The 14328-nt window shown below is 50.0% G+C and overlaps 1 protein-coding gene across 1 annotated transcript; it reads left to right on the top strand.

Moving 5' to 3' along the window:
• The first annotated feature begins 2936 nt into the window (after window positions 1-2936).
• LOC126537445 (uncharacterized) lies at window positions 2937-7587 on the top strand. The gene is made up of 4 exons (XM_050184453.3): window positions 2937-3048; window positions 5616-5726; window positions 6172-6342; window positions 7376-7587. Exons 2-4 carry the CDS (start codon window positions 5625-5627, stop codon window positions 7493-7495), a joined length of 393 nt encoding a protein of 130 aa, XP_050040410.1. The 5' UTR covers window positions 2937-3048; window positions 5616-5624; the 3' UTR covers window positions 7496-7587.
• Window positions 7588-14328: the final 6741 nt, after the last annotated feature.

The raw sequence follows: 14328 nt of genomic DNA, 5'->3' as shown, positions 1-14328 counted from the left end.
ACTTTGTGATTATGAGGCACGCCGCAGTGGAGAACTCCGGAAATTTCGACCTCCTGGGGTTCTTTAACGTGCACCTAAATCTAAGTACACGGGTGTTTTCGCATTTCGCCTCCATCGAAATGCGGCCGCTGCGGCCGCGATTCGATCCCGCGACCTCGTGCTCAGCAGCCCAACACCATAGCCACTGAGCAACCCCGGCGGGTTCATTTGAAACTGACACTGCCGAGTGTAAGCTACGAAAAAAAAAAAAAAAAAGCTCGAATCGTTGCTCTTTGCCGTCATGGTGTGCCACAACGTGGGATTGCAGAGAAAACAGGTCGTGCACTGTCTGCAATTAGTAGAATTTGCCAGGCGTATACCGCGACGAGGGACGGCTTGAAAACTTGCCTCGTGGGCACAGGCAGCGGGCTACAGGAAACGATGACGACCTACATATTGTGGCCGCTGCAGCATATGCACCCAACATCACTGCTCGGGGGATTGAGGACACCTTCGAATTGTCTGCCAGCACGTCCACTATTAGGCGCCGTCTCCACGAGGCCGATCTGCGAAGCCGCGTACCGTCGCAGAAGCCGCTGGTCTCAGCAGCTAATCGAAACGCAAGACTGCTGTTTGCACAGAGCCATGCATCATGGCCTGCAGAGCACTGGCGCTGCGTGATGTTCTCTGATGAGTCTATGTTTTCGACTCGTCGGGACCAGCGTCAGCGAATTTGGAGAGCCGAGAACACCAGGTGTGTCCTTCTTACCAAATACCCATGTTGACCCTGCCGTATCTGATGTCGGGTTCCTTTATTGACATGGCTAAAATATTTCATAATGCGAGGCGAAAAGAGTCCTTTTATTTATTTATTTATTTATTTATTTATTTATTTATTTATTTATTTATTTATTTATTTATCTGAATTACCCTCAGGGCCAAAGGCATTACAGAGTGAGTGGCTAGAAAAAAGACAAATACAGGCATGAGTCGCTCCTAGTCATAGAATATTAGCTAAAATTGTTTACAAGCTTTGTTACATTTATAGGTGTACAATGTTAGTTAAGGCAGTGCGAAAAAGATAACGATCAACAATGGAAGTGAGCGATCCGGGAAGGTGGTTCCAGACCTGTGAAACCCGCCGCGGTTGCTCAGTGGCTATGGTGTTGGGCTGCTGAGCACGAGGTCGCGGGATCGAATCCCGGCCACGGCGGCCGCATTTCGATGGGGGCGAAATGCGAAAACGCCCGGTACTTAGATTTAGGTGCACGTTAAAGAACCCCAGGTGATCCAAATTTCCGGAGTCCCCCACTACGGCGTGTCTCATAATCAGAAAGTGGTTTTGGCACGTAAAACCCCATAATTTTTTTTTAGTCCAGTGAAGTACGCGGAATGAATGACTGAAGGTAGTTTCTCGTACGGTAAAAAATGATGCCAACTTATTGTGCGTGATAAGTGCAGAGAGAGAGAGAGAGAATATCATATCAATAAGAATAAGAATAAGAATATCATTTTGAACATGGGGCTGTAAAAAATTTTATGAAATAACAGAGACGAGAACCTTTACGATGGGAGGTGAGTGATACGAGTTGTAATGACTTTGTTTTATTGGGGGGGGGGGGGGGGGTTACGCTAGCGAATCGATTATAATTACGAAGAATGAAAGGGACGCAGTTATATTGAACTAATTCGAGGGAATAAAGTTTTCACTGCTGGATGTGGCGCTCCAGTGGCGAATCAAGAAAACGAACGCCAAAGAAAATAGAAGCAAACTATCGCGAACCGGAAATGCACGCCTCTCTCTGATAACTACAGGCAGGCGGCCTCAATTGGGCCTATCGCCCCTCGTTCCACTGTTCGCGTTTCATTTGACGCCGATAGTACTTACGCTTTCCATTCGAGCCGCTGTGTAAGCGGTCACAGCGGTACTATTTTTATATCTTGAGATGCAGCCTTATTTGCGGCAGAATTTGCAGGTAGTGACGGTACACGCAAATTCCTGGCGAGACCTTAACATCGCCGTAAGCCACCACTGTATGACTGCAGGCAAGCCAGGTATCTTGTGGTTCCCCGGCAACGCGGTCAACACTGTCGAGTATTGACGCCTAGAAAGTGCTACCGTCTACAGAAAATGCGGAGCAATACTGTGGAAAAGGAAACAACTGTCGTACGATGCACTCTGTACGTTTCGTTTAAATATGGATGAAAAAAAATCAAATAAAAGCTCAGCATCTTTGTCAAAGGCGTATAGACTTCCATTCACGAAGCGGCGCTTCTGGTTCACGAGAGGTCTATAAAGCGACGAGGAAATTCTGTCCACCTGTTTACATATATATATATATATATATATGGCAAGCTTTGCACATTCGCCCTTCACACGTGTTTTGATTGTAATCGCGCATCAGGCTCGCCACACATTTAACCGCAGTCGAGGGCGAAGCTGCCTGAATGCCTATTGGGAGAACCTGTAGATCACATAGTCTTACAGCGAAGGGGCGTTCTGTATCTACAAGCGCGTCGGTATTCTTTATCTTTGCAAGAAGGTGAGAGCCACCGTAGACATTAGGTTCTCCTGCGTTCACTAAAGAAACGAAAATCCCGTCGCGTACGCAATAACAACGCACTAGAGCATAATGAACGGCATATATAGAACCTCCCTATACCGCGACTCTCCTTGAGTACGGCTTCTCTAAATCTTCGCGAATTGCGCACGGATCCTTGTCGGCACTGGAACAAGGATCTCGATCCCGCGCTGTTGACCACCAGTAATGAAGCAGCAGAAAGGGGTGGCTGCTCTATTGGATCCTCCGAGTGCAACTTGACAGGTTTCATCGGGGAGCCGCGACCTAAGACTGGGGCCGCAGGAAATGAGGGAATAACTAGAAAGGCACGCCGGCGTCGCTTACGGCCGCGGCCGGCATATAAGTGCTCCGTTCGGTGCGTGCTAGGACCAGAGGCCTCCGCACCAGTGAACCAAGCAGCTGCTCCTCGTCTGCACGCCACGGTACACACGTGCAGGGCTCCCACTAATCGCTGCCGATTCACGTCGACGATCAACGCGTCTGTAAGGTGAGTGTATCGAATCGTTTGCAAGTGGAAGTATATATCTAGAAAAACGCGTACAGAACGGGTCGTCAGTGTTGTTTAGATGTAGCGTAACTGTGCTTTTGATAGACGTTTACGAGAGCGTTTCATACGCTTTTGCTTATCACAACAGCAGCATTCCAACGTCCTGGCTATGCTATAGCGTAGTGCTCATGATTTCGCGAAGTTGGAACACATAGCGTAAAAGACCTATGGGGATGGGAGAAGAACTTCACTGGAAAGCTTCACTGAGATGTTTTGGACAACGACCACAGTACTATACGTTCCGACCATGGACGAGGTGGCCTGCTTGCCTTCGAGGGATAAGATTCGTTGAGCTAAGACAAAGGAGCTTCTGTTCGAGGGAAACCATCATATGCGACGCCAGAGGAGTCTTCATGGATATGATCGGCGACAAGCAATGTGGCAGAAGCGGCGAGGGCGTTGGTTACAAGTTTTATCGCCGGAAATTGGGATTAGGCGTAGACCGGCATGATTCGACACAACAGCATATTTCTAGCTCCCTGCAAGACGGTGCAGAGAAAACTAAAGGCCGGTTGTGTAGCGTTCAGCTTGTTTCACTGTTTGGCCATAGCGTGTCATGTGAAATTTAAGAGAGAACTAAAGAGTCGTAGTTTCGCCCGAAAGGCGAAGCATCGATTGCGATAGCAAATTAGCAGACAGCCATACGAAGTAATGATAGTACTTTTACCGGTCGTGTAAACGTTCGCCTGCGACCTAAATTAAGATCCATGGTGTCAGCGCGCACAGCAAACATGAACACATCACACTCGATGACGGCGGACACTCGCTGTCAGAACGCGCTGGCGTTGTCAAGTGCGGCAGCAGCAGCGGGCGAAGTGGTCTTCGTGCTGTCTGTCGCATCAACGCAAACTGGGAGCCGAGAACACGCAGTATGCACAAAGCTACGAGCCGTCCACGCACCTAGACTGCCCCAACGCAGGTCGCCCTCAAGATACGGCAGCGGACCGCGCGCAGCCGCCACATTCGAAATTGTAGCCGTAGTAGAACGCTGCCGCCCTCCCTCTCTCACCTCGCTCCGGCGCCTCGCAACGTTGGGTGCCTCGTGCGAGACGGAAGACTACGCGCTTGCTCCCCGCTTTCCTCTCTTTCGCGCGGGAGAGATTGAGCCGCGATCGCCGGCTCCCCTCGTACGCTTTCATTCGCACATACAGCGTAGGGCGCGCGGCGACGGTGTTATCGCCCTTGGACTTTATACAGCACATCACGGCGACGGCGGCGGCAGAAATGCGCCTGGAGTGTCCATATAATTGCTACCGCAATAAAAGACAGAGCCAAAACGCTTGTTGTGTTGAGGTAATGCAGAGTAAAATACTGCATTCTGATCGCAAATGCTTGGTTGTACCCCTCGAACAATAGGTCATGAGCAGGCAGCTCTAGCCTTAGTGACCTACAGTCGGAGAGCCTATAGAAAAACTCTTAAAGTAGTGGAACGATGGCACTCGGCGTAACACCGAGAAGTTCGTCTTGGCGGTATTTCTTGAGGAAGTGTTTTTTTTTCTTTGCCTTCGGCACTTTGATGGATAGCGCCTGGAGATAAGCTCACAATATGAGAACGGTGATCGAATTGTGCCTTGCAGCACCTGTGTTCATAGTGCCCGAACTTGGTTACATGAAGCTGGTTGGTTAGTTGGTTGGCGGTCGCTAAGTGAAATGGCGCAGCTCGCCCGGGGAGACCGGGCGATTTGCGGGTGATACGAGGTAAATCGGGTGGTACGAGGTTTCGAGAAAATAAAGGTATCGAGGAAAATATATTTAAATAAAATTGGTAAGGAAAATTTGTGAAATTAAATGTCAAATGGTACTGATATGAAAGCAATAGTAATTAAATATTACGGTAATTGTATATGAGAATACGAAAGAAAGGAAAATTTCAGCGTGCGAATTCTTTTTGTCTGGAATAAAATATGTCTTTCTTGTGCCAAGAAGCTTAAATTCTTTCCGTTCCTTTCTGGTCGACTCCCTGCAGAGTCAAGGGCATAACTTCGTATTTAGTAGCAGTGCATTAAAATCAGGCGATTGTGCTCGATTCGCTGCTAGTGCACGAACGAGCGTCGATTCATTTCCGCGAGCGTATAGCTGGTCTTGAAGGAACTAAGGTTTGTAAGGAACTAAGCATCACTAGCGACGGACGCGGTCTCACGGTACGCTTTATGCCGAAGAGAACGGCTATGTGCGACTAATAATAAATGGCTCAGTTTGATGATCATGTCTTTCAAAGCCATGCGGTTATGCATTTGTCCACACACAAACACACCAAGTCCATGTGCCGTTGTACCACGCGGTACTCTGTGGGCTTATTTCGCCAGGTTAAATAACACAAACGATCCCAACTCCAGCTTTTGTTCTCTTCTACTTCCGACACACTGCGACCCAGGTTCTTTGCAGTGTCGCGAATGGGCTGCAATATCGCGTATCTAGCCTGGGAGCGTAGTCACCTCAATAGCGTACGTAGCGGGAATCGCGTAAGACGGCTGTGTAACGCCGTCCTCTTGCGTTGTTGCGTGCAGGGTACAACCATGACCGCTTTGTCAGCTACGTCCTTCGCCTTGGTGCTGCTCTTGGGAGCGTTTTTGCGGGAGTCAAGCGCCGACGAAGGCTTCTTCAGGAATCGCGGTCCGGTAAGTCATCGCTCACACAAATTGCCAGTGGTGAGAGCCTTACATGTGACTTCCAGGAAAACAAAAAACAAAATTAGGGCCCCAGGAAGGATGGACAGAACTAAAGATGGACACATTTGGCAATATTAACTTGTGTAAATCAGGAAGTCCGAATAGTTTGTAGAATGCTATAACCAGACCGTATCAGTATCCATTCGTCACGGCAGATCATTTGGAAAGAATAGTTGTTGGCTGCTGTACTGGCCTAAGCAATACCGGAGTCTTTCGACAGCGTTTAATGGACTGTGGCATTACGCTCGGTGGGCACGGAGCAGCTTCAGTTAGCTTCGACACTCAGATCTCCTTGAATGACGTTGGCGTTAGCAAAACTGCTACAGGGTCGGTCAGTTTCCACAATGGATTGTTCACTGATCTCTTACGTGGCGCGTTGTGCACGCATGCGCAGATGCCAGACTCGCTGCAGACGCTGCTGCACGGCGAAGGAGAGACGCAGGTGCTGGGTAAAGTCGGCTCGTTCAAGCCGGGTGCAGGCAGCGCCACCGCCGTCAACGGTGAAGTGGAACTTCCGGCAATGGCCGCGCTCCCGCAACACGACTGCCACATTGAAGTGCAAGTGGTGAGCAGAGTGGGCTGATTGTGGGTATACTGTAGACATTACTAGGTAGATCCCTTTGTTAAGGTCTTCGAGCCATTATGTGCATTGCGCAAAGTCGCATTTTGGCGGGGAAGTTACCGGCCCTTCTATAAGGGCACCGCGCAGGGGGTAGATGGCGTGGTGGCTGTTTTAACTTCCTCGCATTTCTTTGCGGCTGTTCACTGTACCTTACGCCCAGAACAATTAAGTACACGCGAAAGGTGCAACAGGATACCCTTTCGTAAATTTCGCCTGAATTGCGACGGTGCGCGTTTTCGTTTCCTTCTTCCCTTTCGTGCTGTGTGTCATAGTGGCGCTAGCCAGTCGAAGGTATTTTTCTTTCCTTAACGGTGCTTTCAGAGCAGACGGAAAGCTAAGTCCCTTACATACTTCCTATAGTCGCTGTGGAGACAACAGTGCTCTTACTGCAATAGGGACGTAGCGAAGAAAAAAAAAAGAAAGAAAAGGAAAATACGCGAATGCGGGCGGTATAGTCCCGAAAGGTGGCGACGAGAAGTCGATGTGAAGCACGTCTAAACAGCAGCGGAGAAACACGTAAACAGGCCAGCAGTACTAGCAGCAGAAAACACGGCATTCGCACGTAGTTTTCGCACTAACGACTTTGATTGCGCGCGTGGTGGCGTGTTGTAGGTTTTGCGTTGTCACAATAAGAAACTGTTGTCGTCAGTGCTATTATATCGTAATTACCGCGCGTCATTATATCGCGGTTGAAACTAGTCTTCTGAAATTGCGTCACCAAATAGTTACGTATTATTTACTGCATGACTCTCCTTACTGCGTGCTCCATGTCAGCTGTGAAAAAAAAGAATAAAGAAAGAAAGCATTTTTCTCTCTCTTAAACTGCAGTTCAGTACAGTTGCATGCTTCGCAAGAGTGCTGCAGCGACTTGGGATAGCGCGGTTTAACCCACGCAACAGGAAAACAGTGACTCCTAATTCAGTGATTCTTTTCTGTTTCCCCTGTTCACATGTTTTCCCTTTATTCCTGTGCCTAGACGGAGCGTGTCCGCGGTCACTGCTCCGCGCTGACACTGTTGGGCAAGAGCTTCCCTGTGTGCAAGAACGGAGACCGGATCTCGGTCAACAACCACGAGTGCGCGCACATGGCCGCCTGACCACAGCGGCGCCACTGACTGCCGTAACTTCACGTTGTTTCCTCCTGGTTGTGACCGCAAACTGAAAATGAAATAAAATAACCGTTCCACAATGAGTGTACTCTTATCTTACCAACAGTCGCTCGCTCCATGCGCAGACTAATTTATGGATCTGTGACAGGCAGCCAGCACGCTGTATATGGCTCATGAGGAGAAATCGCGCTCCGTTCAAGACGCATGACACGCATGACACCATGACGGCATGACAGCGTGACACCATGTCGAACGGCGGACGTAACCAGATGAAGCGTTCGGCATCACCCATCTCTTGCCACAAAAGACACGAAGTGTGGAAATGGATATCCCAACATTACATAACACGAAGATACGTATTCGACATACCACTGAGTTTTAACGAGGTACATTTTGAAGAGAGCGATGGCCTACTGCAGAACCGCAAGTGCGTTTGTGGTACTAATTTATTGAAAATTTACGTTTAAAGGACGTGGTAAGACATTATATATGCTTGAGCTCTCTCTTGCTACCGACTTCGAAGTTCCGTGCGACAAAGACGTTTCACCGCATTTGGGGAACGTTTTATTTGCGTTAAAGGTGGTTAACTAGTCTTCTTGAATGCGAGAGCATTTATTTGGCTACACTGCGCCATTTTGGTTTGTCTACGTGGCCTCAGTATACCATGTGTCGAAAGTAACTTGTGCCAAAGTTTAAGAATATGCAAGTGTCACTCAGCTAAACAGAACTAGGGCTAAAAGTCTCCCTGCTGTGTAAGGGTGGGCCCTCATAGGGCGGCGACCAGTATACACGCGCTCGTGTATATATATATATATATATATATTCCTACGTGCTACTTTTCTTTGACCTAATTCACTGCCGGACCCTGCAATCCAACGCTTCAACATATATATATATATATATATATATATATATATATATATATATATATATATATATATATATATATATATATATATATATATATTGAAGCGTTGGATTGCAGGATCCGGCAGTGAATTAGGTCAAAGAAAAGTAGCACGTAGGAAAAATGCCAGAATTTCACCGACGTTCACTCCGGCCCATCCACATTCGCCTACAGCACTTCTAGAATGGGTGCTGCAGTGCTACAGTTGACCTGCCGAGGTGAAACAGGTGAGAGAATGCAACATGTAGGAAATAGAAACAATACGAGGATTTCACTGACGTTTCATCCTGCCCTCCGACAGAGTACGGTCCGCGGCCGGAACATCGTAAAATCCTGTTCTTCTTTCCTATGTACTTCTACCCCTTGGACCAATATATATATATATATATATATATATATATATATATATATATATATATATATATATATATATATATATATATATTGTCGCGAAGCACTTGAGCAGTAAGCGTTCGCGACTAGAACGTTGGAGCAGCGAGAGGTAGTGTAGCCGACCAAGCACCGAAACAAGGTTGTTCTTTCTTGTCGTCGTTGTCTCTCTCCTAGCCACAGCCCCACTGCTCCCTATTTTACAGTACAGTTATCTCCCCCGCAGAAAAGGAAGCCGTCCCGGCGACCTACGGGTAGGACAGCACAGGCGGATCATAGTAGGGCTTGAGACGCTGGGCATGCACAATTTCGCGTCCACAACGGCGATGATCCAAATATAGTTGTTCCAGAATATAGTTGACTGGAGACGTTTCGTTGATCACGCGGTATGGGCCTTGGTACTTGGACGCGAGTTTCGGTGACAGTCCAGTGGTAGAGGCTGGAACCCAAAGCCACACTAGCGAACCAGGAGCATAGGATACAGGAGCATTCGAACTTTCTCGATGGTGCTTCTGGCGTTGCTGGTCTTCTGACGTAAATATACGGGAAAGCTTGCGACACTCTTCTGCGTTTGCAGCAGCTTCGGATAGGGTAGTTGTTTCAGTGGAGTCAGGGCGGTACGGAAGGATAGTATCCATTGTGGAAAAAGGTTCGCGTCAGTACAGGAGAAAGAAGGGCGAAAATCCCGTGGTAGTCTGCGTGGCGGTGTTGTAAGCGTAAGTCAGAAAAGGTAGAACATGGTCCCATTTGGTTTGGTCGGATGCAACGTACATGGCCAGCATGTCACCAAGAGTGCGATTAAAGCGCTCGGTCATGCCATTATGCCATTAGTCTGCGGATGATACGCAGTAGTGGTGCGATGAATGATGCGGCATTCTTTGAGGAGAGCCTCGATGACGTCGGAGAGGAAGACGCGGCCTCTGTCACTGAGTAATTCCCTGGGAGCTCCATGGCGAAGGATGATGTGGCGCAGGAGAAACCAGGCCACGTCACGTGCAGAAGCGCTGGACAAAGGGGAAGTTTCCGCATAGCGCGTAAGATGGTCGATGGCCACGATTACCCAGCGATTGCCATCTGATGTGGTTGGCAGAGGTCCATAAATGTCGATGCCTACTCGATCAAAAGCACGTGCTGGGCAAGGCAAAGGCTGCAACGGGGCGGTTGAACGACGAGGGGGATCTTTACGGCGTTGGCAAACCAGACAGGAGCGGACATAATGATGGATGAATCGATACATCGCCCGCCAGTAGTAACGAAGGCGTAGACGCGCGTATGTCTTCAGTACCCCTGCATGCGCGCACTGGGGATCGTCGTGGAATGCTGCGCAAATATCCGAACGCAGGTGTCGCGGGATGACAAGCAACCATTTGCGGCCGTCCGGGAGGTAGTTGCGACGGTACAAGAGCCCGTCGCGAATGGAGAAGTGATGTGCTTGGCGACGTAATGCGCGATTGTTAGTGGGTGTCGATGGGCTGGACAAAAAACGCAGCATGGACACAATCCATGGGTCTTTCTTCTGCTCCAAATGTCCGTGGCAGCAAGGGAAAACTCGGACAATGAGACCTTCGGAAAGCTAGCCTCGTCTGTTAGTGACGAACGAGACAAGGCATCCGCATCCGAATGTTTTCGGCCAGAACGATACAGCACGCGAATGTCGTACTCCTGCAGTCGAAGGGCCCATCGAGCAAGACGACCGGACGGTTCTTTTAAGGACGACAGCCAGCGCAGCGAATGGTGATCAGTTATGACGTCAAACGGGCGGCCATAAAGATACGGACGGAATTTGGTTATGGCCCAAATTATAGCCAGGCATTCCTTTTCTGTGACAGAATAGTTCGATTCAGGTTTAGTGAGTGCACGACTGGCGAAGGCAACAACGTACTCATCGAAGCCAGCCTTTCTCTGAGCGAGAACGGCCCCAAGGCCAACGCCACTGGCATCCGTGTGTATTTCAGTTGGAGCGCTTGGGTCGAAATGGCGCAGGATAGGTGGTGACGTCAAGAGACGAGGCATCTTTGTGAAGGCGGCATCGCAATCCGGTGACCAGGTTGAAAGGTTGTGGCCACCATGAAGAAGCTGCGTTAAAGGTGCTTTTATAGTGGCAAAATTGCGGATGAAACGGCGAAAGTATGACGCTAATCCAATGAAGCTGCGCAGTTCTTTCAAAGTCGTTAGTCGGGGAAACTGGGCAACAGCTTGTAGTTTCGCCGGATCAGGGAGTACACCTTCTTTCGACACGACATGGCCGAGGATGACCAGCTGCCGGGCAGCGAAGTGACACTTCTTCAAGTTAAGCTGGAGGCCAGCATCGGCGATGCACTTTAGGACGCGTTCAAGTCGAAGTAAGTGGGAAGGAAAGTCCGGTGAAAAGATAACGATGTCGTCCAGATAACACAGGCATATCTGCCATTTGAGGCCGCGCAAGATGTCCATCATTCTTTCAAATGTGGCAGGCGCATTACACAGGCCAAACGGCATCACGGTGAATTCAAATAAACCGTCAGGTGTGATGAGGGCCGTTTTCGGACGGTCTGACTCAGCCACTCGCACTTGCCAGTACCCGGATCGTAAGTCTACGGATGAGTAGAATTCAGCGCCTTGGAGGCAGTCTAGCGCGTCGTCAATACGGGGTAGCGGATAAACGTCCTTGCGTGTGATCTTATTAAGTCGCCGGTAGTCCACGCAAAAGCGAATTGTGCCATCTTTCTTTTTTACCAGCACTACAGGAGAAGCCCAGGGACTGTGCGAAGGTTGTATGACACCGCGTTGGAGCATGTCTGCAACTTGCTCAGCGATCACGCTACGCTCCGTGGCGGATACACGATACGGCCTGTGGCGTAAAGGCGCATGGTTGCCGGTGTCGATGTGATGGACAACAGTGGAAGTACGGCCTAAGCGAGATTGTTGTAGGTCGAATGACGTGCGAAAGCGGTCTAGAAGATGGACGATCTGGGCGTGCTGCGCTGGAGTGAGGTTGGGATCAATACACTGGTAAAATGTTGGGTCACACGGCGGCGTGGGAGGAGAAACTTGAAGGGCCAGAGCGTCAACCGGAGGAGAAGCCGGGTCGTCAGGCACATCGTAAAGGAAGCTTGGTTCGATTTCGTCGGCATAACCAAGACACTCATTGTGGAGCAGGCTAGCAGGGCAAGGAAACAGTGCGCTCGAACCTTGTCGAATGGCAAGAAGGGCAAAAGGAAGCAAGAAAGGATGACGGCGAGCAACAAGCTTGGACGGCGTGAAAAGAACTGTGGAGTCGGACAACCCAACGCAGGAGACGGGTACAAGTGCGGCAGAGTATGGAGGAAGGGCCAGAGCGTCAACCGGAGGAGAAGCCGGGTCGTCAGGCACATCGTAAAGGAAGCTTGGTTAGATTTTGTCGGCATAACCAAGACACTCATTGTGGAGCAGGCTAGCAGGGCAAGGAAACAGTGCGCTCGAACCTTGTCGAATGGCAAGAAGGGCAAAAGGAAGCAAGAAAGGATGACGGCGAGCAACAAGCTTGGACGGCGTGAAAAGAACTGTGGAGTCGGACAACCCAACGCAGGAGACGGGTACAAGTGCGGCAGAGTATGGAGGAAGGGCCAGAGCGTCAACCGGAGGAGAAGCCGGGTCGTCAGGCACATCGTAAAGGAAGCTTGGTTCGATTTAGTCGGCATAACCAAGACATTCATTGTGGAGCAGGCTAGCAGGGCAAGGAAACAGTGCGCTCGAACCTTGTCGAATGGCAAGAAGGGCAAAAGGAAGCAAGAAAGGATGGCGGCGAGCAACAAGCTTGGATGGCGTGAAAAGAACTGTGGAGTCGGACAACCCAACGCAGGAGACGGGTACAAGTGCGGCAGAGTATGGAGGAATCTCGGTGTCGGCGCTGACGAACACACGACCGGAAGTGTCATCAGTATCTTCAAGAACGTTGGTGCTGAATGGCGACAGCACGAGTTCAGCACGGGCACAATCCATAACGGCATGATGAGAGGACAGAAAGTCCCATCCTAAAATCATGGCATGGGAGCAGCGAGGCAGAACAACGAACTCAATATGGTATAAAGCGCCACATATAACAACACGCACGGTACACTTCCCTAAGGGTTCAATCGGCGCAGCGCTTGCTGTACGTAATGAAATGGCTGAATAAGTCGTCGCGACTTTTCTAAGGGAAAGACGAAGCTGGTCCGACATCACTGATATTGCTGCTCCCGTGTCTACAAGCGCATGAACGGCAATGTCTTCTGCATAAACTTCAAGGACGTTCGCAGGAAATAAATGAGGTCTTGAGGAGTTCGCTGAGATCGCAGTTCTTGCCTCCGGAACTGCGGTGCTTAGTTTTCCTCTCGGATAGCTTCAGGACGACGGATAAGCGGCGACAGAGAACGCCGACGGGGAGACGGAGACCGACGGGTATTGAAGGGTCGGGAAAGAGGAGACGAGGCTTCGAAGGGCTGAGCGGCAGTAGCAGAACGGGACGGAGAGTCGAAACCGTTACTTTGTGCCCTCGGAGAATCCGAAGGATACCATCCACGCCGGCGGCAAAGCCGTGCTACATGCCCAGGTAGGCCGCACGAATAACAGATAGGCCGATTGTCATGGGTGCGCCATGGATTGAGAACAGCGGGCGGAGACTGTTGGAAATATTGGCGAGGTGGGCGCACGGGCTGCTGTGGCGGCCAGTAGCTGCTTGGGGGGGCAGGAGAATATGCTGGAGCTGCTTGCGGAGGTGAAGGAAAGGCGCTGGTAAGTCTGGATTGATTACCTGCAGACGGAGGCCTTGGATTAGCGACAACGGCAGCGTACGTAAGTGGCACAGGCGTAGGAGGCGGTTGATGAGCAAGTGGTACTGCGTTAGCGACTTGTTCTTGTATCATGTGACGGAGATCTGGAGACAAGCGCGGCTCTGAGGCTGGAGCGACTGGCAGAAGAGAGAGTTGGCGCGCCACTTCTCGTACAAATTGCTTGATTCTGTCGAAAATTTCTGAACTGCAAGGAATAGAAGTGACACCATCACTCAGAGCTGAAAGCGCGACGTCCGGAGCGAGTGCTTGGCGCGTAGAAAGCCGTTGTTTGCGCAGCTCCTCATAGCTCTGGCAAAGCGTTATGATGTCGTTGACCGTCTGAGGATTCCTTGCCAAGAGCATTTGGAAGGCGTCATCTTCTATGCCTTTCAAGATGTTCTTGACCTTGGCATCTTCGGTCATATCTGGGTCTATACGCCGGCAGATGTCAACTACAACTTCAATGTAGCTGGTAAAAGTTTCGCCCTCTTGTTGGGCACGACAGCGAAGCTGTTGTTCAGCCCGAAGTTTGCGCACAGCAGGGCGACCGAATACTTCTTGAAGTGCCGTACGGAATGCTGTCCAGGTGGAAAAGTCAACCTCATGGTTGCGGAACCAAAGATGGGCGACCCCGGAAAGGTAGAATGGGACGTAGCCAAGCTTGTCAGCTTCAGACCATTTGTTGTGGGCACTCACTCGGTTGTATGATGACAGCCAGTCCTCTACGTCATGATCGTCAGTGCCATTGAATATGG

Source organism: Dermacentor andersoni, chromosome 4 (assembly GCF_023375885.2).
Source record: "Dermacentor andersoni chromosome 4, qqDerAnde1_hic_scaffold, whole genome shotgun sequence".
In the NCBI taxonomy this organism is placed as follows: domain Eukaryota; kingdom Metazoa; phylum Arthropoda; class Arachnida; order Ixodida; family Ixodidae; genus Dermacentor; species Dermacentor andersoni.
Note: the sequence above shows the minus strand (reverse complement) of the source record. Positions and strands in the feature narration are given on the sequence as shown.